This window comes from Lissotriton vulgaris, chromosome 6 (genome assembly GCF_964263255.1).
Source record: "Lissotriton vulgaris chromosome 6, aLisVul1.2, whole genome shotgun sequence".
NCBI classification, from domain to species: Eukaryota; Metazoa; Chordata; class Amphibia; order Caudata; family Salamandridae; genus Lissotriton; species Lissotriton vulgaris.
The window spans coordinates 1,388,933,071-1,388,957,244 of NC_141694.1; the positions used below are offsets into that span (position 1 = coordinate 1,388,933,071).

Genomic DNA, 24,174 nt, shown 5'->3' on the forward strand with positions numbered 1-24,174 from the left:
GTAGGTTGTTTTCTAAGTAGTTATGATTACAGCCAAGCGGGCAAGTGACTGTATTGTTCCCATTATGCATTTCCTTAAGACCCACATGTCCTTTCTTTCAAAAGCCTTTTCAAATTTTCACATTAGTCAAACTGTTTTATAGTTAACCTTCTTTATAAACTCTTCCACTTTAGCAGTGAGTTTCTTACCCATCCTGGATGTTGAAGGGGGCCTAATGATATTTTAGACAACATCAATGGCAAAGACAAGCCCAAGCATTCTTTTCTAAATAATAGATCTGTATGTAAATGTTTGGTTTCCTCCAAATAGTCTGTTACTAGGTTGATAATTGCTTGCCAAGAGACTTAGAGTAAACCCAGTGCTCACTCCACTGTGAGGAATGCTGACACTGAGGTTCGTGCAAGGAATACACTGACGAATGGCATTTATAGGGCTGCTATCTGGAGATACCTTTGCTAAATATTACTACATAGATACTGACTGAAGAAAAGATACTCTAGCTTGACAGTCATCTAGGTACAAACTTAGTGTTTGATTTTCTCACTCTGTCATCATTCTCCCACCTCTACTTAAAGATTGCTATTGTGCTCTACTTTTTATTAATATCTGAGAAAATGTTATGATAGAAAAGAAAAGGTTTTGTAATCGTGATTCTCTTCACCATGGGTATTTTTTCTTTAACATCCTGTAGGCCTCCTCAACGACTGGGGTCATAGTCCTAAATAATGTCTTGACAGATAATTTTTTTAACTGATCCCCAAAATTATCTGCCTCACTGACTGTCCTACGCAAAATGGAAAAGTGGAGCATACTTCGTGACAGCATGCTTATTCTCCCATGACGTAGCCTATGCATTGGAGAAGCATGTATTGTTTTTTTATATATACATATCTGTAAGAAGTGCTGTTCATCTAAATAAATTGTTTTAATGGGCTATTTTTAATCTGATTTGTAGAGGCAGAAAATGTTGCCCTCTACAGGCATGTTTTATTTGTATTCCTTTTAAATAAAAAGAATTATCATTTTAAGTTGCTAGGATGCCACACCTACACAGAGATATTCTATTGTTCTTGAATTCCCAGTGAAAACCCACAATTGTCAGTAAATGTTACAAATAAGTAACCTTTTAAGCTTTGTTTTGTTTTCCAGATTAAGCATCCCAGTGCTCTTGGACTAGAAATTGGCCAACAAATCCAGGTATTTATTCACACTATTTATTGGTTGTATGTTGGTTATGTATTGTGGTGCACACATGTGATTTGTATAAACCTCATACAGGAGAGTTTTTAAGGCCTAGATGTAGCTGAACAACAGCTTTTGACTAAAAACAGGTTTCTAAGCCCTCCATAACTACCCGCTTCTCGCATAAAACTGTCTTCTGCCTTCTTTTAGTATCCTTATTTAAAGTGCTGAAGGGCTGGTGCTGCACAATGTAAAAATAAATTGTATTTTGTTCCATGGGCAGAGAATTTTCATGTAAGAGACAAATCTTCTCTGCATAAAATACACAGGGACTGTTTACGCTGGTACTAGAGTAACTGGTCACCCCAAAAGCCATTCATGTTTATGGATTTGAAAATAGTTCACAACCGTAAATGAATACTGCATCCAGTAGGTTTTTGTCTTTTACTGTGCCAGCCCCCTTATTGCTACCTATGTCTGCCAAGTAACTCTGACATTTGGTACCTTGAGGAAGCCCTGGTTTTGTATCCAGCATAACTCTTTGGGACTTGATATTTTCAGTTACAAATACGAGAGTTCAACATTTTAATTTCACCTTTAGAATTATTGAAAATGTTTTATACAAAAATTCTTCTGCAAACTGATACTTTGCAGTTTCAAACATTTCTTTACAACTCCTAAGGATGTTTCACTTATTTTGTAGAGTGTTGGGGGTGGAATGTCCCCTGCATGGTGAACGAGCTTGTCTCGTAAGGCAGTGAAGGATGAATATAATTGGAACACTGGTCTTCAAATTTATTGTCTTCAAGAACCTTCTGGGACTTGAGTTTACTTTTTTTATGGAGTCAGATAGACCAATTGTATTCTTGTTGTTACCCGCAGACAAAATAATTTAGATTTATTTAATCAAATTTTCTCTCACACAAACCTTTCAAGAAACTTCATCCCATCAGCAATTGTTTACAGTGTTGAAGGATTCCGCACATACATAACTACAAGAAGGACCCACGACATGGGCCAAAATATTTTCCACAGTATTTAAATATTGTTTGTCTAAAACCGATCTGAAACAGGAAATTATGGCTCTATTGCGCTTTCAGATTTTCCAACAAATGCTTTGCAAAAATCATCTTTAAATACTGATAAAATGTACTCTAGTTACCAACCTTATCCCTTTCCAGCAGACATGTCAGTATGGTACCACTTATAATGTATTGTTATTAGGTTTCATCATAGAGAAATGCAAAGATGGGAAATCCGAAGATATTTGCTACTTTTATCGACTTCTTAAGTGCGTTTAATTGTGTGCTAATTGCTCTACATTCAGTTTGAAACTGAGCAACTGGGGTATTCTAATTGATTTGATGTATATAATAATTATGTTACATACAGACAATTGACTCAGGTTAATTATCAGCCTAGATAAAGTAATTACTAAAAAGATTAACGCCTCTATTGGCCTGAAACAGTAGTGCGCATGAACGCCCCTGTGTTTTTTCTGTATATATTTTTGATTGCCTTTTACTTGGTACAATATAACATTTTTCCATCTGGGAAACGATGAAACACCAAATCATGTGTGCTAAGGATCTCTTCATTCTTGATTGAACCGCATCAGCCTTCAAAGAAAACTAACTGCGCTTTCAGCTTATGCCTCTTTGAACCCTGTTGATTAACCTGCAGAAGACCAAAACTATTACTCAGGTGGATGGCTATAGTAAGAGGTTGCCGGCTAAATAATGTAACACGGGAAAATGTCCAACAGTAGTCAGTTCTTGCTAGCAATGTGTCTTTATAACACATATTCATACCTAACTAACAAGTTCATCTTCAATAGGGAAGGCGATGGATACTTTTTTTCGTCAACAGGGATTAGTACATCCCTGCTCTATGTAAGATCTAGAGATGCTCTAGAATGCTTAAATTTAGTAGCTAGAACTAAACGCATCAGGCAAGAGAGCGAGCTTAGCAAGGCATTCTTGATTATGTGTCAGGCTATCTCAATCAAGGGCAATTATTTTGGCATTGGTCTGGCATGAATAAAATTTCGAGCAAGTGCACAAATAATACACTTTTGGTATATCTACTAAAACATGCCCCACTGAAATTATGAAGTATATTCACTGTGTGGTATTGCCCACAGATTTGGTAGAAGGCTACAAGTGTACCAAGTTGTTGAAACTGCTTCCATTTAGAGTTACTTGATTTTGAAGCAAGTGCACAATTACAATTAAAATGCAAATGATTTTGAAATGTGTTTTGAATCGCATTGCATGCTGACCGAGTAATATTGCTAATCCCACTGCCCCTTAAATGTGATATAACAGTGTATGATGCAATGTTTGTAATCATATAGCTTTGAAAACATATGATACAGCCTTTCTAATTTAAAAAAAAAATGAATACATTTAAATAAGATTAAATATGTTTGTCTTTGCGTTTTTCGGTGGAACTTTTTGAATTAAGATTACTGAATTTAAAAACATTGATTATTTGTTTTATTAATAGGGCTTTAAGAAGTGTTGTGTGCCTAAAGGAAGGTGTAAACTTCTAAATTGTAGTATGATTTTTGTGATGAAAAGTGAGCCATTGAAAATGTATAAGAATCAACCTGGGATGTGCTAATAAGGAACAACCTGCATGCTAAACAGACTTAGAAGCAAAAAGTTTTTCTATTCATCAACACCTTGGGTCATATAAATTAGGTCACAACCTCTGTATTCATGAGACTGACACGGTGCACAGGAAAAAACAAAGCTCCTGGTTTGTGAGTCCGTGAAGTAGAAACTGAGTTTCGTTAATGTGAGAAGCAAAAATAAAATACAAACCCGGTAGGCATCCGATGTTGGTTCATTCAGGGAATACGAAGGCAAGAACAAAGCAAGGGACAGGCCGCGACTTGAAGAGGTAAGGGCGGAGCAGGGATGAAAAGGGAATTGAATGTGTTGTCCTCTCTCTGAATGCATCTTTGGGCAAAACAACATTAAAACCTAGAGTGACGAGAAAGTTTGGCAGGTACTGTATAAAACATAAAAAAGCTGTTTAGAAAGTAGTGTGTTATGGCTACAAACATTAATGACTCGTTTTTATAGATGAACCATTATCAAATTGTATATCGTTACTACTACAAAGTGATGTTGGCTGAATGGCCGTTACATGAGGTCACCTCTATGGTATGGTCCTTCCTCTTTCCAGGTCCTCAGAAAACTAACATTTGTTCTGGTGAAGGATGAAGAGTGAATGATAGTTTTGTATTTGGGTTAGGAACATTTTGATGGGCAGGGCCTCAGTTTCATCACAGATGACTGTTGAAAGAATCCTGCGCTGCCTAAATTCAATAGCACAGCAAATGTAGGTGGAAAGGAAACCGGTTTACAATATCCAAAGTTTCATCTTTTATTCCGGTGACCCAAATGGTCCACTGAAAGTTCTCTGAAAACTGCTTCTCTTCCTATTGCAGAGTTCAGCTGAGCAGCATGAGCTTTTTCTTTGGCACAATAATGATGTTGTTATGCCTCCTTAGAATAGTTACTGCAGCTTATCTCTGTGCTGTTGCTTAGTTGGATGGATATCCAGGCAATCCCCAGCATTGCCTCACTGTGCAGCTCTGTTTTATGAGTCCCTTTCTAATAAATATCCAATTACTGGTAGTAGAGGCAAACTGCATCATGGCGGTTTCATCTTGTTTATTGCCACAGCTCCTCCTCCCCAGCGCCTCAATAAGCAATTTTCTTGACATAGACAAGGGACATTTTTTTGACAGTGTGGCTGCTGTAATAACTATTGTCACTAACTCTTTAAAATAAAAGGTGTTAACCTTGTCTCCATCCAGTCTCACTTCATGCTATTACATATTTATCTTTCTGCCTCCTGTGGAGTGCTTGAATTACAGTACACGAGGAACTATTTTACATCTCAAAATAATATCACATTTTTTAAGTCACAGATGCATTCTGTGCAGAACCGAATCCTTTTGTGTGTACTTTTCTAGGTCTCGCCTAGCGAGCAGAGCATGCGCCGCTCGCCTTGGCCAGACCTATTGTCGGTTTTTCGGCAGAAGGGGAACAGAAGATGTGCACGCACACGGACAGGCGATGTGCACGCCTGTGCGGGCGCATGCACATCTCCCGTCCCCCTTCCACAGAAAAACCGACAGCTCACTTTGTTTGCTTTTGTTTCTCTCGTGTGAGAAAATGCGTTTCACCAAGCAGGTAACTGCTTGAGGTCTGAAGAGGTTAAGAATGCCCCCTTTGAGTCGCAAATATTCAGGTGCCCCACTGTGCCAGCTCCACCTTTAAAAAGTCTACAGCCCTTTCATTGGTAAACCCGGACCTGCCACTATCGCGGGCAGTGTCTGTTTGCAGTGCCGCAAAAAAAATGTTTGCATTTATTTTTTGCGCTGCCAAGTTGTGATCTACACTCCACCTACCTACTCCAGACTGAGTATTAACATTTTTCTCAAAATCAAAATTTGAATTATTGGGCGTCTAATCCACTGCATTCTTGTGTGAACTAACTGTGTGGGAGCAGATTCCGAGACGTGCTGTGTAAAGCACCCTAGATTGACGCCTGGCGCGAGATGAGTTCAGGGCTCTTTGTCACTGAGTTGTAAACCCCTCTTGACTAGGTGAAGCCTGCAATGTTTCTTCATCACTATGTGTATACACTCCGCTCCGGGACCTGAAACCTGGCCCTGGTACTCTGTGTCCTACGAGGGTAAGCCCCATGGCTAGGTGTGCCCTGGAATCCGAGAACGGGATGAATAATGTCATGTGAAGCCACTCGTTCTGTGCCCTCTGCTGAACCCCCCTTAGCACCGAGAGTCACCACTAAGATCCCCACAAGTCCCACTGTGACACCTAGTCTCCCCTGTGCCTTGGAATCGGAAGCCTGGGTGTCTCCTCCACCCTCCCATCCACCTGAATCTCTGTGTGCCAGTGTGCGGTGCTGTGTGTACCCAGTGCCCGTTTGCCAGAGGACGGCTGCTTTGGGTACCCAGAGACCAGAGCGTACACGAAGATCGAAGGGAGCCCCACCATGCCCTCACATCTAACTCTACCATTATAGCCAGTGAAGGGCCGACTTCTGCCATTTCCGACTCAATGGGAATGTGGTGGGATTTTTTTAATGGAAGGGGGATGATAGGGTGCGCTGCTTCTTTTTTGTACTGTAGGGGTCCAGGAATATATGAGGGCACATAGGTCTTTCATCTCTCTTTTCTTCAGATTGGGGGCGCACAGGTGTCTTTATGGATAGATCGTACCCCTTCTAGCCTTTAGTGGAAAAATGAAAGCGAATGGAGATGGTTATCCCCATGTGGATGAATTGCTTTTAACCACTGTTGTGGCCTTGCTGAAAATTACCAGTGTTGAGACTGTTGTAGTTAGCAATCACCAGTGCCAGGCTGGCATTTTGGGCAGTCTGGCAATGCCACACGGACGGGCCAGCTTTGATAGCCTCTAGGCATTTTTTCTCTACCCTTTAGCTCTCAGACATTATCCCTCTTTTATCTAGCTTCTCCCCCTTTTTCACTGCGCTCACTCTTTCTTCTAGCTCTGTTTCTCTCTTCTTTAATCCCTTTGTTACTTTGACCCCCTTCTATGTTCCCAAACCATGTTTAACTCTCTTTTTCTACAATGTATATACAGAGTGGGTAAGCACCCGCCTGAATAAGATTGTCTGTAAAGAACACAGTACTACTTACTCTGGCTATGTTGCTTACATTGTGCTGTGCATGCAGTCTTCTTCGGTTATTAACATACAGGAGTGACATGTGCTTTTCTGAGTGCAGTCCAAGCTTCGTTCCTCTTTGATTGCTGGGCGGGTAGTGTGCGAGCGGAGTTTCTTTCGGAATCTGGGGTGTGCTGTAAGTCTTTTGTGAATTCAGGGCAAACTATATATCCATTTGAATTTCGGGGTGCATGGTGTGCCTGTGTGACTGTAGGACGAGCATTGTGCATGCCTGAGAGCAGGGCTAGCGTTGTAGCTGCCTGAGTGTAGGGAGAATGGTGTGTCTGAGTGTAGGGCAAATGGTGTGCCTGTGTGAGTGTAGGACAAGCGGTGTGCATGGCCTAGTGCTGGGTGAGTGGTGTGGCTGCTTCAGTGTAGGGCAAACTCTGTGCCTGTTTGAGTGCAGGGCGAGCAGTATGCTTGCATCAGTGCAGGGCGACTGGTGGGCCAGCATCAGTGCTGGGCGAGCGGAGTATGAGTCCGCGGTAAGAGGTGTGGCAATAGGTGTGGATTTAGTGTGCCTGCTCAAAGGCTGATTGCATGTTTTGGCACATTCCAGACCTATTGGCAATGCCAACAATCATGTAGGGGCCTTTGGCGGAGAAGCAACACCTAAAAATAACTCTTGAGTACTTTAATGATGACTAAGTTTAACAGGCTTCCAGAATTGTTGAAAAGGGAACTAATTGAGTAAGTTGCCAGTAGGGATATATATATATTTTTTTTTTTACAGCAACACGTTATCAGTTTTAGTAGATGCACAACACAATCGCGTACTTTGCAGGCCCTCACAAGGGATCCTGAAAATGACAGAATTTCCATAGACCCCACTTCCCTCCTCGTAGACCTCCAACACCTGCAGTGCCTAGCTCATTGTATGAACACCCTTTCCCCATAATTTTAGGTCGAGCCTGGGTAGTGCATGCGTTGCTCTGCGAGGCATACTGTATTCAGGTAGGGACTTGAAGGACCAGCCATGTAGTGTTCACTTGGTCGGACTCCGCATTTTCTCTGATACTGCCTAAACTCTGCATGTTGGCACATTCCAGTTTTCCTTATACTCCAGAGATATGCACACAACTTGATAGTTTAATTAATGTACATTAAGCCCTTATATATGCAGTCATCCTTTTTTTGGTCGAGTCTGGGTAGCGAATGCGCTGCTCTGTAAGGCATGCTGTATTTGAGTATAGAATTGAAGCTCCGCCCATATTTTTCAATGGCTTGTGTCATTGTCCTTTGTAAATTCTGACTTCTGATTAGTTAATAGGCTGGTTAGTCCCTCCTTAGTACTGCCTTATCTTCAATTGTAACATCCCATGAGGACTGGCCCTTTTACTTCTGTTGTTACACCGTATGTCTTATTTAGTCTGTAAGCAATATTTTCTTTAATGATTTTCTCCTACTGCAGGCACGACTTGCTTCCTTGCAACATTCAGCACTCCATGCACGCTTTCACTTTCCAAGCAGCCCGGGACAATGGCGACTGCTTCTTTAAAATGCTATAGGTCTCGTATTTACAAGAGTTCCAGCTATTGGCATTGTAAATGACAATGCCTTTTATTTATGTGTTTAATTATAAAAACAGATAAATAAAAGGCAATGTCATTTACAATGCCAATAGCTTAAACTCTCGCCAAAACGAGATCTAATGCATTGCAAATGCTTGTTTCTTTACAGTAAGCTTTTAAACAAAATGTTTTACTCAGGACTCAAAATGAAAGCCAGGCTTGTAGGCTTTGGCAGGCATGCCAATCTAGGGCCATTGGGGTAGTTGCAACTGTAATGCAGCTCATAAAGAGGTGAGAAAGGGGCAGCAGCCTTTGTAGTCTGTGTTTTTCTGTGATCTGGTGTCACATAATAAAGCAAAAATGCACTGGTGGTGACAAGTTACTGTAGCTGGTAAATGAAGTACTGGTCCTGCAGCTTCTGCCCTGGAGGGTGTTGTATAGTCTCTGTGACACTATAGAGCTAGTCCATTCTTACTATGGATCTCATGTCTGGGAGGCAGCATCCATGAATCAAATAAGAAGACACACTTTTAAAAATTAACAGTAATTCTTTGCTGAGGAGGTGAATAAGATCAGAGGTCCAAACAAGTCTGCCAACTCCTGGCACAGGTAGCTCTAGCATAATCCACTGGAATATATTCCACGGTTTGAGGCGAACAGCCGGAGTTTAAGTAACGCGTCAACAGACAGGATCTACCTCGTACACTTTTGGTACTGCTTTTACTTTTACAGCTTAAAAAGGACCCTCCGTTGCTTATTGAAAGGCGATTTATTTGAGGCAAATAAAAACTATCTTATGAAATTGTATCTGCAATAAATGTAGACTTTTTTCCAAATCTTCTTTAAAATTTTGTTTCACCAACAGAGCTATAGGAAAGAATGTCCGCCTGTCAAGAGAAATCTGACACTGTTAATGCTATATAAAAAACAAGAACTACAGACATTATTTTTTCTCTTCCCAGTGCTCCTTAGTCTTATCAAGTAGGATAAAGTTGGTTCAGATGTGTGCCTGAGACCGCTTGACCGTCCACACTTTCAAGAAATTTCTGAATTAGATGATCCTCCTGTAAGTCTTAGGATCCTCTTTGAGCAATAGCAGCCAGTAGCTGTCATTGTTTCTGAAGTTCAGTACTTGAGCACTGAATAGTTCACTGATTACTGGCACAGTTCCACATAAACGTAAGACTACAATTGTGACTTTCTTTTTAAAGAAGCTAAATTTAAATCCTGGAATTATGCATTACCATCACCCAATTGTCAGGTTACCATGGCTGGTAAACATTGTAGAGAAAGTGGTCTGCAGTCAAACTAAAATTGTTCTGGAAAAACGTACAATTTTTGAGCAATCCCAGACTGGTTGTAGACCAAGACAGACATATTATGTATGGGGACAGCAGTGGAGGACATCTAGGACAACATGCACCTCAATTGTAGGGGTTCTTCACTTTGGATAATGTTAGACTTGTCAGTGATTTACAGCATTAGCAAATATTATTCATTTAAAAAACAATGTTAAGGGCTTTAAATAAGCCACATGCTGGATTACTTGATTTCTTCAGACTATGGGGCGAATATATGAATCTTTTACATATGTCTAACCCATCTCTCGGTTGACTGTTAAGTTTCTAGGGTGTAGCCCTGTTTGCCCTTACCATTTAATGTCTATCTTTGACCACTGCTCTATCTGATCTGCCACAAGGGCTTGGGCTTTCACTCCAATGCGGTTGATGCCAAGATTAATCTATAGTTAGATGGGCCCTCTGATGACGTTGCAGACTGTCTGAGTGTTAATGGTCTCAAATGAATGCTTCGAAAACGGAAGGTATGTTAACAGGAACCAAACACATTTGCTTGTCACCTTCAGGCTGCTTAGTGGAAATATGAAGTTCACAAAACAGATTTCTTTTAAATAGATTCCATTTAGGGCACTACCATGAGTTTTGCCAGCTTTAAAAGGTATTCTTTTACTATCCGAGGGAACCACATAAACTGCAATAAGAGCCCTAATACATTCCAGTTTGGACTATGGAAATGCCATATGTGAGGTGTGGGGGTTTCCTCACTCTCAACTGGGTCATTTGCAGCAATTACAGACTATGGAATGTCTTCAGACTCCACAAAACAGACTCAGTCTTAGAGCGGTGGAATTCCACTTGTTGGTCTCCTTACAACTAGATTCACGTTTAAAATCTTCCCACAGTTCAACAAATGTCTCTATGGTATGGTACAGAGTGTACCTTGGACAAAGAAAATTCTGTGTCCCCTTGAGGCCTCTGCTGTTAGTTGTCCACTTGCTCCTACCATTTCCCAGAACAAAATGAAAATGTTGCGTTGATCGGAAATGTATTGTAATCGGACCCAGATTATGAATGGACCATTAAGAAGGATAAAATACAGCGAGGGGTCAGAGCTTTTGCGAATCCAGCACTAAACGACGCTATTAGTGTAATGCCCATATGCATCCCACAAAAGGTGATTATAAATCACCACTATCAGAAAAGCAAAATTGACCCCGCACCCGAGCAAAGACAGTCTGTGATATGGATAGATGTCCTAGTACATCAGTTTCTCAGCAAAGAACACATATCAATAAACAGCTTCCCAGATGAGCAAGATAAACAATCGCAATACTTGATTGTAGTCAATTTATTCTTTTTATTCAGAGGCACATTATTGCTTTAAAACATCACAGAATTGCTTGCCGCCAACGCGTTTCATCCCTCATGGGACTTCTTCAGGGCTTATTCAAAATTTGTGTCTTTTGATGGAGGTTCATAACACGTGTAAAAAGCAACCGCGGTGATAAGATCATGTATTGATAGCACAGATGTCATAATCCGTATCCGTCGCAATATGTCGACTCGGCATTAAAAGAAGAGGTTTTCCAAACGTCTGTGGAATAAGATTCAACTGTGACAAAGCAACCAAATTATTTGCAAGACGTATAAATATCCGGCGTTGTCACCTTTGTGTATATGTAGGGAATATCCCTCCTAGTCTGGTCCTATCAGGCTAGATAGAGGACACCCAGTCATAACGTCCATTGATTGTGGGAAGAGTATGTAGCCCTGCAAGTGCAAATAACCTTCCGGTTCCCTCACGATGTGCGCGAGAAGGACATCTCATCATTTTAATTCCAGAAAACGCTAAAATATGTATTGTCCTACAGTTGCTGCTTTCTGTGGTCCTTCGATATGATGCAGTCCAGACTGATAGGTATAAAATAATAAACTTAAACCATGATAGGAATTTGCAAGTCTCCTTATTCACGCAAACCGAAAAGTAGCAATAAGAATAATTAATTGTGAAAGGAGTTTGCAACCCAGAACTGAATTAGATCAGGTCGGTTGAGGACTGTATTGGAGGAAGAGTAGTGTGTTGTGTGAGATCTCTCTCGTATATGAAAGGCACTGAACAAAGTAAAAAAGTTCTCCTGAGAAGGATATTTGATCTCGTCTAAGCGTGTATTTATATTCAATAAGGCATATAATGAGCTTTGTCCTGGATGAGGGATCCCTAAGCAAGGAAATCTGCCAGAGAAACACTCTTGTTATAAGCACTCAATATGTGTATTTGCATTTGCATAAACACTGCATTAAGCATTGGGTATCTTTAAATAAATGTGTATGCTTGGCTTGGAATTTCATATTAACCCATTAACTCTTTCCACAGACCGGTTTCAGATCATTCAATAAGGAAGGTTTATTATAAGCCATTTCTACTAACTTTAGTTTTGCTATTTATTACACAACTCAAAAAATATGTTTGTTGAAAACATATTGTTCATGAATATACTGAATTCTAGGCGGGGAGTTAACAATTTGAGGTTGCCTTTATTTGAGGGAGTTCTTAATAGGGCTTGGAACCTTGATTGGAAAACTTTCCATTTTCTACAGTTTATTTACCTATTTTAATAATTGTTGACATCCCAGATCACATCATCATTAACCCAAACAGTGACATCATCAAAGGTGTTCAAACCCCAGAAAGTCCTGGGCTCATCCTCTAGCCTTATCCATCATGCTATGTGAGCCACAGCTCTCCTTGCACAGGTGGCAGTAGATGCAGATCATGGTGAAATCATGTGCCGACTTCTCTGCCCCAGAGCTACTTGTCTCATCTCTTCTCCTGGGTAAACATGTTTTTGATAACCTAAGTATAAAATGGATTTCCAATCATTTGCATAGGTTTACTCAAACCAGATTAAACACATCACACAACTACTCTTAATTTCGACAGGGTTCAACGATTACTGCCATTATCTACTCTTCTGGGTTATGTCCCGGTGCTTCCTGTGATGGCTTGTGCATAGCTTGCTCCCACATTGCCCTAGCAATTTATTTTATTCACACTGAGGTTCGTGACCCAGGAGAACCACTTTGTGAACTGTGAAATAGCAGAGCAGACTTCAGCGTGTCATCTAAGACGACTTAGTTAATGTTCTAATTTTGGCTTCAAACCCAATCAATGTGATATCCCCTATATTTTGCTTCTTCATTTTCTCGAAACTACTGAACAGATTTACACCAAATGAATCCAAGAAAATAAGCTGGATCCGACTGTATCTTTTGATCCAAGCTAAAAGTAAATCTGCCTTATGGTTTTTGCTATGACTTAGCAAAAGTTCCTATGGGATTGCAACATTTGGGACACATAAAAAAACTCCCAGCTCCCTTCAACATTCTGCAGTATCAATCCTTATGTATGTACATTTTTAGGTCTCGCCTAGACGAAAGCAAAAGCGAAGCTTTTGCGTCTAGGCGAGACAACTTATGTAATCACTTTTGGGGGAATGTGGACAGCAGACTGTTACAAGCTTCTCCTCCCGGAGATTTGACCTCGGGAGCGCGCACGTCGCCGTCCCTCATATTCCCATGGCCAAAGAAAGCCTCACTCACGCATGCGCACATACACAGCCATACACACACTGCATACACACACGCACCCCCCCTTAAACAGACACACGCACACACAGACAGACAGACAGACAGACAGACGCACGCACAGACACACGCGCGTACACCCCACCCACCCCTCCTCTCCCTCAACACACTCACCTGTTCTGGCGGTGCTCGGCGGCGGTTCTGCCTCTCGGGCGGCGGTAGCGCTTTGCGGGGCTCTCTCACCACATGAGAGCCTCGCCTTCACCCGGTCCCCCATGGCTCCTCGGCAGTAGTTTCTCTCTCGCCGCGATGGGGCGGGACTTCCGGTTGGGGCCGCGATGGGATTGGCCGGCTGGCCAACCGCTTCCGGGTCGTCGCAGGCAGCGCGGCGGCCCGGCGGGAAATTGTTTCAGCCAGTATTCAGCACGAAATGCCCAGTCCCATAGAGTTTAGTACAGACATTTACCAGTTGATGCATTTCTGCAAGGGCTCCTGTGCAGGGGGCGCAGGTACGGTGAAAAAGCAGAGTAGAGGAGGGAAGAGGAATTGTTGCCCGAGCATGACAGGGGTAATATTTATTACATGGTCTTCGTGCTGTGGATGGTAAAATGAGGTTCAGTGTTCCTGCACTTGAGAAATTTGCTGCGTAAACACCGTCCCACTTCTAATTGTGTAGAACCAAATTCCGCACAAGAGTTGTACTCTAGATCCTGAACCCGGGGGGAGCGCTACCAGTTACGGACGAGATGTTTTTACTGAGACTGCACCCAAGCAGCTGCAGACAGAAACAAGCTCTCTTAATTCGACTGCTTTCGAACGAAATTGCAGTAGTCGAACATACTAAACAAACAAAGAGGCACTCATTAATTGTGCACCCCCTGTCTGCCTTGATTTCGGCACAAGGACTTCAAGTAGAGGCAAACAGCAACTATAAGCAACACTCCGCCCCCTCCCCTCCCAGCAGCGTGGGTGCTATTTACTGTGTGTGAGGGCTCTGGGGGTGGCCTGCGCCCCTCCGCCCTGCATGCTGTCCTCGGGGGGCGCAGGGCCGTGGGGAGACGGGTGGCGCAGCTCAGGGAGGGGCATGGTTTGAGCCTATGCGCATGTACTAGTGGGTCACAATATTCATGAACCATGAATCCTTTCGTATTGGTCACCATACAAATTCCTAAATGTATCTCTGTGCTGCGTAAACCAATCCATACCCTTTGGTTTGCCTTAACAGCGACTTTGATATTTATAGTTAGCACAGATTCTTATTAAAACATACAAACGAGTCTCGGAAGAGAGGCACATGCTCGGCTGGTGAACTCTCCTATCTGGAAGGGGCGGGGCTCATACATTTGTCGCAGCCGCCAAGCTTTGCATCGTGGAAGGTAACAAAGTCCTGCTTGCTTTCACACGCTAAGCAAATACTGGCAAAAACAAACAGTTCAGAGCCTGTGACGGTGTTCCTATTGCCACGCAGAGTGGGATTCATTCTGGCTAAAGTACAGTGCCGAGTCTGCACGGGCATCGCCCTGCAGTTTGCGAGACACATATTTATTTTGCCATGTTCCCAGGGAATGAGCCCAGCCAGAGGTGTGACGCGGCCATTCACCTGCGCACCAGTGGGGCAGACGTGGTAGGGATAGCTGACATATTCGTCAAAGGTTCACCTTATTACAACCTGACTAAAAAATAATATGACTCACGCCTATGACGTCACTGCCGGGTGCAGTTATGCCCGGGTGGCGCGATTGGATAATATCCCCGTTTGTTTCATTTTAAATCGTCACACCACCCTATTAATGGCCCTTCTTTGTGGCTACGTTTTACATGCATTCTAATATTTTGGAGCAGATATGAGGGAGATAGTAAATAGACAATCGGGGGAATGTATTTTCCACATTGACTAACAGTGACATAAATTTAGGGGAAAGACAGCTAAAATAAAACAATTTTTAGGCTTTAAAAATCGGAAGTCTTAAGCCTCACTCAGCCCATGTATAAATGTTGGCCTTTTATGAAGTCCCTAACTGCATGTAACCTTGGTGAGATGCAAGGCTTGAGGTCCCTCAATGCTGTGAAAGCAATGAATTGGGACTACAAAACAGAGGCTTGTGCGTAGCCGTGATCGGAAGTGTTGTGTCCCAGCAAGGGATGTCGGGAATGCGAGCAGTATCTATGTGCATGTGGAGGAACGAGAAATCAAGAGAAAAGCAGCATGACAGACAAAGGTGGCCCGCAGCAGTGACACCTCCCGGAGAGACCTCTGGCCACATCATGAGCAAGGTAAGGGCATTAGGTTTTGAGCTACAGGGCACCTCCTCATAAACACTCTGGGGCCACCGGAACAAAAGAGCGGCCTTTCTTCTCCCACGCAGCAGTCTGGCATCACTATGACAGTAACAGAGCCTTTTACTACCCACCTGCTTTAACAACAGAGCTTCACTTTCCAAAACCAATCCACCAGTCATCGAGCCTCCCTTACCTCCACTTGCTATCACCACGCCACCAACTAAGCATCACTGCTTCACCCGTACCCAGGAAACAAGCAATCACCCCCTATCTGCCTGAAGCATTGCTCGTCCACTTATTCCAGCAACAGGTTATTCCAGTCTTCTGGTGCTTCCAAGCAGCAAAGCATTATTCACTCCCTCCTATTCCAGCAACAGGTTACCATCATTTCTTGCAAACTCGGCAATGGATTTACCCCTCACGCCCATAGCAGAGTGCTAGCAATCCAACTGCATGACATCAGTCCTCCACGTGTGTCAGCTGCAAGCAGCATTCCTCACACACCCCAGGTACAAGGCAACACCCTCCTAGCCACACCTGCTTCATTATGCTACCTAGGAAGACGGCACAATTTTTCACTTCCTCGGGCTCTCTGCTTTCCAACTTGGCAGCAAAACACATTTTTGTCATGCCACATGATTGGACACCTCCGATCACAATCGGCTCCTAGCACCAGCACACAAGGCCTTTGTCTCATCATTGCTATAGTGCATTTGCACAGCCATGCCAATAGTAGCACAGAAGCTGCTTGTCTCTCTTTAGCAACTTGGCTTCAGCTGTTCCTGTCACGCCAGTACCCCTTCACGTATACAGTATGTTAGCTGCTCCTAGTATGACCATTAAGTCCATATTTATTGTGTGTGGCTCTGTGTGTGTGGCTCTGTGAATGTGGCTCTGTGTGTGTGGCTCTGTGTGTGTGGCTGTGTGTGTGTGTGTGGCTCTGTGTGTGGCTCTGTGTGTTTGTGTGGCTCTGTGTGTGTCTGTGGCTCTGTGTGTGTCTGTGGCTCTGTGTGTGTCTGTGGCTCTGTGTTTGTGGGGGGCACTGTGTGTGTGGGGGCACTGTGTGTGTGGGGGCTCTGTGTGTGTGGGGGGGGCTCTGTGTGTGTGGGGGGGGCTCTGTGTGTGTGGGTGTCTGTGGCTCTGTGTGTGGCTCTGTGTGTGTGTGGCTCTGTGTGTGGCTCTGTGTGTGTGTTTGGCTGTGTGTGTGGGGCTCTGTGTGTGTGGCTCTGTGTGTGGCTCTGTGTGTGTGTGTAGCTCTGTGTGTGTGTGTGTGTGTAGCTCTGTGTGTGTGTGGCTGTGTGTGTGTGTGTGTGTGTGGATCTGTGTATGTGTGTGTGTCTGGCTGGCTCTCTGTGTTTGTGTGTGTGGCTCTCTGTGTGTGTGTGTGTGTGGCTCTCTGTGTGTGTGTGTGTGTGGCTCTCTGTGTGTGGTTCTTTGTGTGTGTGTGGCTCTGTGTGTGGCTCAGTGTGTGTGTGGGGCTCTGTGTGTGTGGGGCTCTATCTGTGTGGTGCTCTGTGTGTGTGGCTCTGTGTGTGTGGCTGTGTGTCTCTGTGTGTGTTTGTGGCTTTGTGTGTGTGTGGGGGTCTGTGCGTTTGTGTGTGGCATTTGCGAGAGATTAAGCTATTGGCATTGTAAATGACAATGCCATTTATTTATCTGTTTTCAAAACCAACACATAAATAAAAATGTTGTCATTTACAATGCCAATAGCTCTAACTTTTGCTAAGGCGAGACCGTTGCATTGAAAATGCTTGTTTAATAAGTGTTTACTGGTGATTCGTCAAATGGGGCCAGTGTTCCTTAACCCTTTCGATGCTCATGACGAGCTCAGCTCGTCATGATGCACAGTTGAGCTGTGCTGATGACGAGCTGAGCTCGTCATAAATACAGTAATAAAGCAATTTCCAGCACAGGGGGGGAAAACGCCTAGCAGCCAAGGTGTTAAGGACTAACCATCTAAAACTTCAGATAGTATTGGGGACTCAATCATATAAATCACTGAGCATATTGGATAGGGGTGCCCTTGCTTTCTAAGATCAGATACCAACATTTAGATATATTCATGTTTAAAGTATTTCAGATTATTTGATAAAACTTCAATTGAAAGGATGCTATCTTGGCAGTCGACTGTAAGAACCCACTGAAATTCCTCCTGCTATGTATAGCCACTTAACCATAAACTTCTGTCTCTGCTCATCGTGTCCTAACCTCACACAGGCATCACAGAGAAGGTGCATATTGCGAAAAATAAGATTCATGGGGCTAAAGTTGGATTCTTTAATCCAACTGCCAAATATAATTTTTTTCCCTCACATAAACAGCACATGTTCAACATCACTGCGGGGCAACGCCAGTATGTGGAGGGTTGTGGATTCTGTGAGCATTGCTTAGGACCTGTGTCAAATTTTTAAAAGGTCTGTAGACCTAGGTGTATTTCCATATGGTTTTTTAAGTTCTGGATTGACAGCTCCGCTGTTGCCAAATAATTATGTGAGAATCACAAGGAGATTGGCTTTGGCTCATCTACATTTTAGGAGTCAGGAGTACGTGTTTTGATTGGGCAGACATAGTGTGCTTTCACAAAAAAGTGCTTACCCTCTACTCAGCTGTGATCATTTTGTTTATTTACCCAGCTTCCTGAGCTTGAACTTCCAGGGGCACACACATGACATTTAATGCTAAAGTGTCTTGGATATGTTGATCATTTATGGTGGTTTTCTATGGAAGCAGCACAGATGGGAGGAGGGCAGTCATTCATATATATGGATGCTTGGGTTTAGCCTGACAGTGTACCTGTCACATGACCTTTGAACCTAAGCCAATACTATACTACTGTCCACTCAAATACATATTCTATAAAATTGAGTTGTTAGTTGAGAAAGGTGGAAGCCCCACTCAGGTAACAACCACAATCCTGGTCAGGCTTAACTTTGAAGAACTTTGTGAAGTATTCTTGATCATCACACAAACGGCAATAAAGTGAAAATGCCAGAAAAGAAAAATCTCAAACCAATTTAGAAAAATAGAGTAAACGTCATTAAATAAAATGATACCAGGATGAGTAGAACAAGAGATATTGAATTCTAAATGTTTTACTGAAAATAGTGCCAAAAAGCAGAAAGCGCTCCTCGCAGTTATCTGGTCATACTGGACTGGGTGAAGTCACAAGATCAGGCCAACCACGATGGAGTGCTTGTCAGATACAGGCCCCAGGTTAGTCCCACTGAAGAGTTACTGTTTTAAATCTGGCGCAAAGAGGTTTTTGTCATGTTGGAGAAGGCTACGAGGAGAAGCCTTTGGCGTGAAGAGCAGGTCGACCATTACAGATTGTTGATGCCGTAGTATAAAGAGATGGTTGCAACTGGTCCTTTGTGCTGGTTGATCGTTGTTTGGTCGCTGTTGGCACAAAGTGCAGGTCTTGTGCTGCCAGACGTCTCGGATAGTCGCTGTCGGCGCCAAGAGCAGGTCTCACCAGAGGTTCGCATTGGCAATCGTCGCTGGTGCCTGAGTTTTGGCAGTGACAGGCCCCTTGTGGTCGCGGAGAGCCAAACTTCAGGATTGTCACCGCATGTGGAGGGGCTCTCACTGATGCCAACAAAGGGCCCAAGACCTGGGGGGGACCACGTGAAGATTAAGACTCACTCCAGCAGGCCTCAGGCTGATCCAGTTAGTTCTGGGCAGTTGCTATGAGGCCTCAGAAAGCTTGTTGTTTCCCTGTAACTCGCAGAGGAGGTCAGCCAACTGGCCCTTGAAGCCACCCTGAGATCAATGCAGTCAGCAGGGTAGTCCCTCTGGCAACTGGGAAGTCCTTCTTCTGAATTTCAAACAGGTCCAGGAGTGTTCTGATGAGAGGCTCTGAAGGTCCGATTATATACCTGGTGGCAGTCTTTTTGTGGAGGAATTCTCTGGCCTACCCTCTTAACTTGTTCTGGACAGTTCTTTTCCCTTCCCCTGGCTCCAAACTGTCTAGGGTGACAAAAGGCAGGGCAGGGCAAGACCGTTTTTGGGTTCCTGTGTGTGTGTGCTGCAGGCAGGTTCCTTTGAAATGTATCAGGGCAGATCCTCCCCAGCCATCCTGTCCGTAAGATCTTCACACTGTGGTTTCCTTTGTCTCACTGTCTGGAAGCATTTAACAAACCCAAACAGCAGACGGAATGGAATGGAATGGAATGGAATGGAATGGAATGGAAATCGATTTATTAAGCGCGATTGCTGCCCGGGGGCGTCCAAGCGCTAGGGGTAAGAATCGGAGGGACAATGACGTGACACATTAAAGCTCGGAGGCTTGGGAGAATAATAAAGTCTTCAGTTTTTTGCGGAATGACAGCAGGTCCGAGTTGGCACGGAGTGAGAGGGGGAGGGTGTTCCAAAGTTTAGCGGTATTCAATGGGAACAGCCTACCTCCGGATCTAGCTCTCTTCACTCGAGGAACCACTGCCAGGAGAGCCTCGGAGGAGCGGAGATTCCGGTTTGGGTGGTAGGGAATGACAAGCTTGCTGTTAATAGCAGGTCCTGTTTTCCAAAATGCCCGGTGTGCGATGCACAGCGCCTTAAATGACACTCTGTGTTTAACTGGCAGCCAGTGAAGACTTTTCAATGCCGGTCTGGCTGACTGGGTTCGTGGAATCTTTAACAGGGTGCGTGCTGCGCAGTTCTGCACTATCTGGAGTTTCCGGAGAGTCATCTCGGGGGCCCCTACGTATAGAGCATTGTTTGAATCGAGGCGGGACTGGATGAGGCCTTGGATTGCCACTTTTTTTGCTTCTAGAGGTAGCAGTGGAAGGACCTTCCTTAGCGTTTTGAGAATACCGAAGCAAGTGGCGGACAGCTTGGTCGCCTGGGTGGAAAAGGACATCTTGCTGTCCAGCCACACTCCTAGGCTCTTGACGCTTTCCTTGGGGGTGGGAGGAGTGCCCAGGGCTTGGGGCCACAAGGAGATAAAAGATGTTGGTGAAGCTGGGCCTAGGAGCATAAGCTCTGTTTTATCTCCATTTAATTTGAGGGAGGAGCTGGTCATCCACTCCTTGATGTCCTCTAGGCAGCTCAGCAGGCCTCCTTGGGGGTGACTGATGTTTTCTTGAGCCAATGACACCACTAACTGAGTGTCGTCGGCGTACGACACAATTTTGATGCCGTACGGTTCGACGATTCCAGCCAGTGGTTTCATGTAGACATTGAATAACACAGGGCTCAAAGAGGAGCCCTGTGGTACTCCGCAGCTGAGGGGTTTGCTGGTTGATATTGTGTCACCATCGAAGATCTGAAAAGATCTGTCGGACAGGAAGGAGCCGAACCACCTTAGAGCGTCGCCAGAGACTCCGATGTCCCAGAGACGGTTCAGCAGGGTGGCATAGCTGACCGTATCGAAGGCGGCGCTTAGATCAAGGAGGATCACTGCCACTGATCCTCCCTGATCTAGAACCCTTCGAGATTCCTCGGCGACCGCTAATAAGGCAGTTTCGGTGCCATGTTTTGGTCTGAAACCTGTCTGGGATGTATCCAGTAAGGAGTGGTTTTCAATAAACTGGACCAGTTGGATGTTTATATATTTTTCCAACACCTTGCCAGCCCAAGGGAGAAGAGAGATGGGACGATAGTTGGAATAATCGTCAGGGTTCAAATTTGGTTTCTTCAGCAGCGCCCGCACCATGGCTTGTTTCCATGCTGTAGGAACAACACATGAGGCTATGGATGTGTTAAGGAGTTCTAGGATAACAGGCAGGGTGGCTTCATGTGCTTGCATCAAAACTTCTGGTGGGGCTGGGTCGCGTGGGGAACCCGATTTGACTTGTCGTGCCATTTTACCAAGGGTGTCGAGGTCCAAGGGAGGGAAGTGCTCGAGGGTTGGCTGGACAAGGGGGGGGAGTGTTCTAGGAGAGGGTGGGTAAGCTATCTCAGGAGCTGTGAGTCCTGTTTGAAAGGTAGAGTAAATTTTCAGGACTTTATTGTGAAAAAAGTCCGCAAGCTCGTTGCATTGATCTTGGGTTTTAATCGGAGGGGGGGCAGTGGTGACATTTGAGCAGTTTTTTATTATCTGGAAGATTTCCCTGGGCTTTGATTTGGCCTCAAGGATTTTGTCAGAATAGAAAGTTGCTTTCGCTGTTCTGATCCCATCTCTGTAAGTTTTTAATGCCTCTTTATAAGCGTCTTTTTTTTCCGGAAGAAAATCCATACGCCAAGCTCTCTCTCATTGCCTGCAGCAGCGTTTTAGTTCTCTTAAACGGTCAGAGAACCAGGGCGCTGATCTCTGCATTCTTTTAGATGAGGATCTCTGGAGAGGGAGGATCTTGTCTAGTGAGTTGGTGATCCAGCTAACATAATTTTCGTTTGCTGCACTAGGGTCTGAGCAGGGAGGCGGGTGGGTAGTGTCCAGGCTAAGCCGCCAGGATTCCCACTGGAGTTTTGACCAGTTTCTCCTGAGTGTTGTCCGGGGGGGGTAGCTGAGGGACCTTATGGGTTGACCAGGAAAATGGTATCAGAAAATGATCCGACCATGGGAGGGGGATAGGAGGATCGACCGTCAGCTCGCTGCAGCTGCTGAAGATTGGATCAAGCAGGTTGCCTTTCTCGTGAGTTGGGGCTGTGACTAGCTGGGACAGCTGCAGAGCTCCCAGGTCATCTATCAGCTCCTTGGCGATATTATCTGAGGGGGAGTTGAGATGGATATTCAGATCTCCTAAGACTGTGTAATTAGCCACGGATAGGGCTCGTTTAGCAATGATCTCCGGGAGCGACCTATGAAACAGTTTTAATGGGTCAGGAGGACGGTAGATCAAGGTGCCCGAGAAGGAGGTATTGGCATTGAACTCTATGCAGAATTCTATGCTCTCGCATTCAGGAATACTTTCTGTTGTGGTGCGGCAACGGTACTGGTCTTTGAATATGATAGCCAGGCCGCCGCCTCTCCCTACTGGTCTGTCCGATCTAGCGATGTGGTATCCACTTGGTAGAGCTGCGACTATGTCTGGGACAGAATGGGTGGAAAGCCAGGTCTCTGTTAGAAAGATAACATCTGGCTTGCGCTCCTCTAGCAATATGGACATTTGGGTGCTATGCTTAGGTAATGATCGACAGTTTAGTGCCAGCAAGCAATATTTCAATGTCGAGGGGCCTGCTAAGGCCTTACGGAAGGAGTGTTTACAATCAGGGCAGCAGGAAGGAAGGGATGTGGCTGCGAAAGTACGGGTGCATAAGGCAGTAGTTCTGCTTCCTAAGGACCGTAGAGCAGTGGGACTGTAGGTCCTAGCCGGAGGAGCGAGAGAGGCAGGGAGGGTGGCCCCTGGTCCCGTCTGGTCGCGGACGGGCGCAGACGGGCTTGCCTTAGGCGCTCCCGCTGCGCTCGTCCGCTGCGCTTCCGGTGGCAACACATGATATAGCTGAAGAAGGGGGTGTGTCCTGCAGTGTGGGCGTGTCCCAAGGTCTCGCCTGAATGGCGTCTGTGTGGACGATGCAGCCGGCGCTAAGGAGCGTTCACAGCTGTTTAAAGGTGGGCTTTAGGAAGGTTTTAGTTTAGAGAAAGTACACAGAAATTCAACAATTTTTTAAAAAAATCGGCGTTTAAAAGGCTCCCGGCGTGTGCCTGCGGAGTCCGTTCGATTCTGTGCTTCTGTTCGATTCTGTGCTTCTGTGATTCATTTGCTTTTATGTTACCCAGGACACTGGCAGAAAGGCACACTTGGTTGGGACAAAAAAATGCCAGCTTTCTAAAAGTGACATTTTCAAAATCTGACTTCACCTTCAATGAGGGTTTTTAAATTCAAATTCATTTGAGTGTTAGCAGCATATTTGGATCTGCTCCCAATCTGAAGTCGCAAAAAACACAGTTGATGGACAGAATGCAGAACAATGTCTTACATTCACCCCAGTACAAAGATCTAGGCCTAAATCCATCGTTTTTTTGCACTCCACACCACCCTAGGTCAGACAATGGCTATATGCAAATCAGCCTTGACCCTGTGCCTTATGGGAACAGTCCAGCCCGAACTACCAAGCCATGTCTTTCCTAGACCGGAATCAAGCATCCAAGGACCGGTTTCTGGCTATCAGCCTTCTTCAGCCTGGATAGCTTGACTCCAGTGATGTGGAGAGCCTGGGACTCACGTCTGAGCATACCCAGCCCACTCGGGGTGAAAATTGCAAAAAACACAGTTGATGGACAGAATGCAGAACAATGTCTTACATGCACCCCATTCAGAAGTCAGCACGTACTAAGTGTAATAAGGCAACCCTGTATTAGACTACTTGAGAGAAAGCTTTACAACAGTGAAAAACGTTAGGAGTTTTTCACTGCCAGGACATGTAAAGGCTTAGTACAAGTCCTGCTTTTTAAATGCTATGCACCATGCCATGGGGTGAATTAACTTGAGCATCTTTCCATTAGTCGGGGAAGGTGGCTGTGGTGATGGATGCGTTGAAGATGATGATGTGTTTGTTATTGATGAACTTGCTTCCCAGGTTTAGAACAGTGAAAAATGTAGGAGTTTTTCACTGCCAGGACATGTAAAGGCTTAGTACACGTCCTGCTTTATAAATGCTATGCACCATGCCATGGGGTGAATAGGGCCTACCTTCACTCAGTCATATAAGAC

The 24,174-nt window shown here is 44.4% G+C and overlaps 1 protein-coding gene across 2 annotated transcripts in view; it reads left to right on the forward strand.

The window, feature by feature from the left end:
* The window catches only part of PNPT1 (polyribonucleotide nucleotidyltransferase 1), a 524,718-nt gene that overhangs the window by 483,329 nt on the left and 17,215 nt on the right, over positions 1 to 24,174 (forward strand). For both annotated transcript variants that reach the window (XM_086927497.1, XM_086927498.1), the window contains exon 27: positions 1,150 to 1,197. In XM_086927497.1, the coding sequence (XP_086783623.1) occupies positions 1,150 to 1,197 (48 nt within the window). The remainder of the gene's footprint in view (positions 1 to 1,149; positions 1,198 to 24,174) is intronic.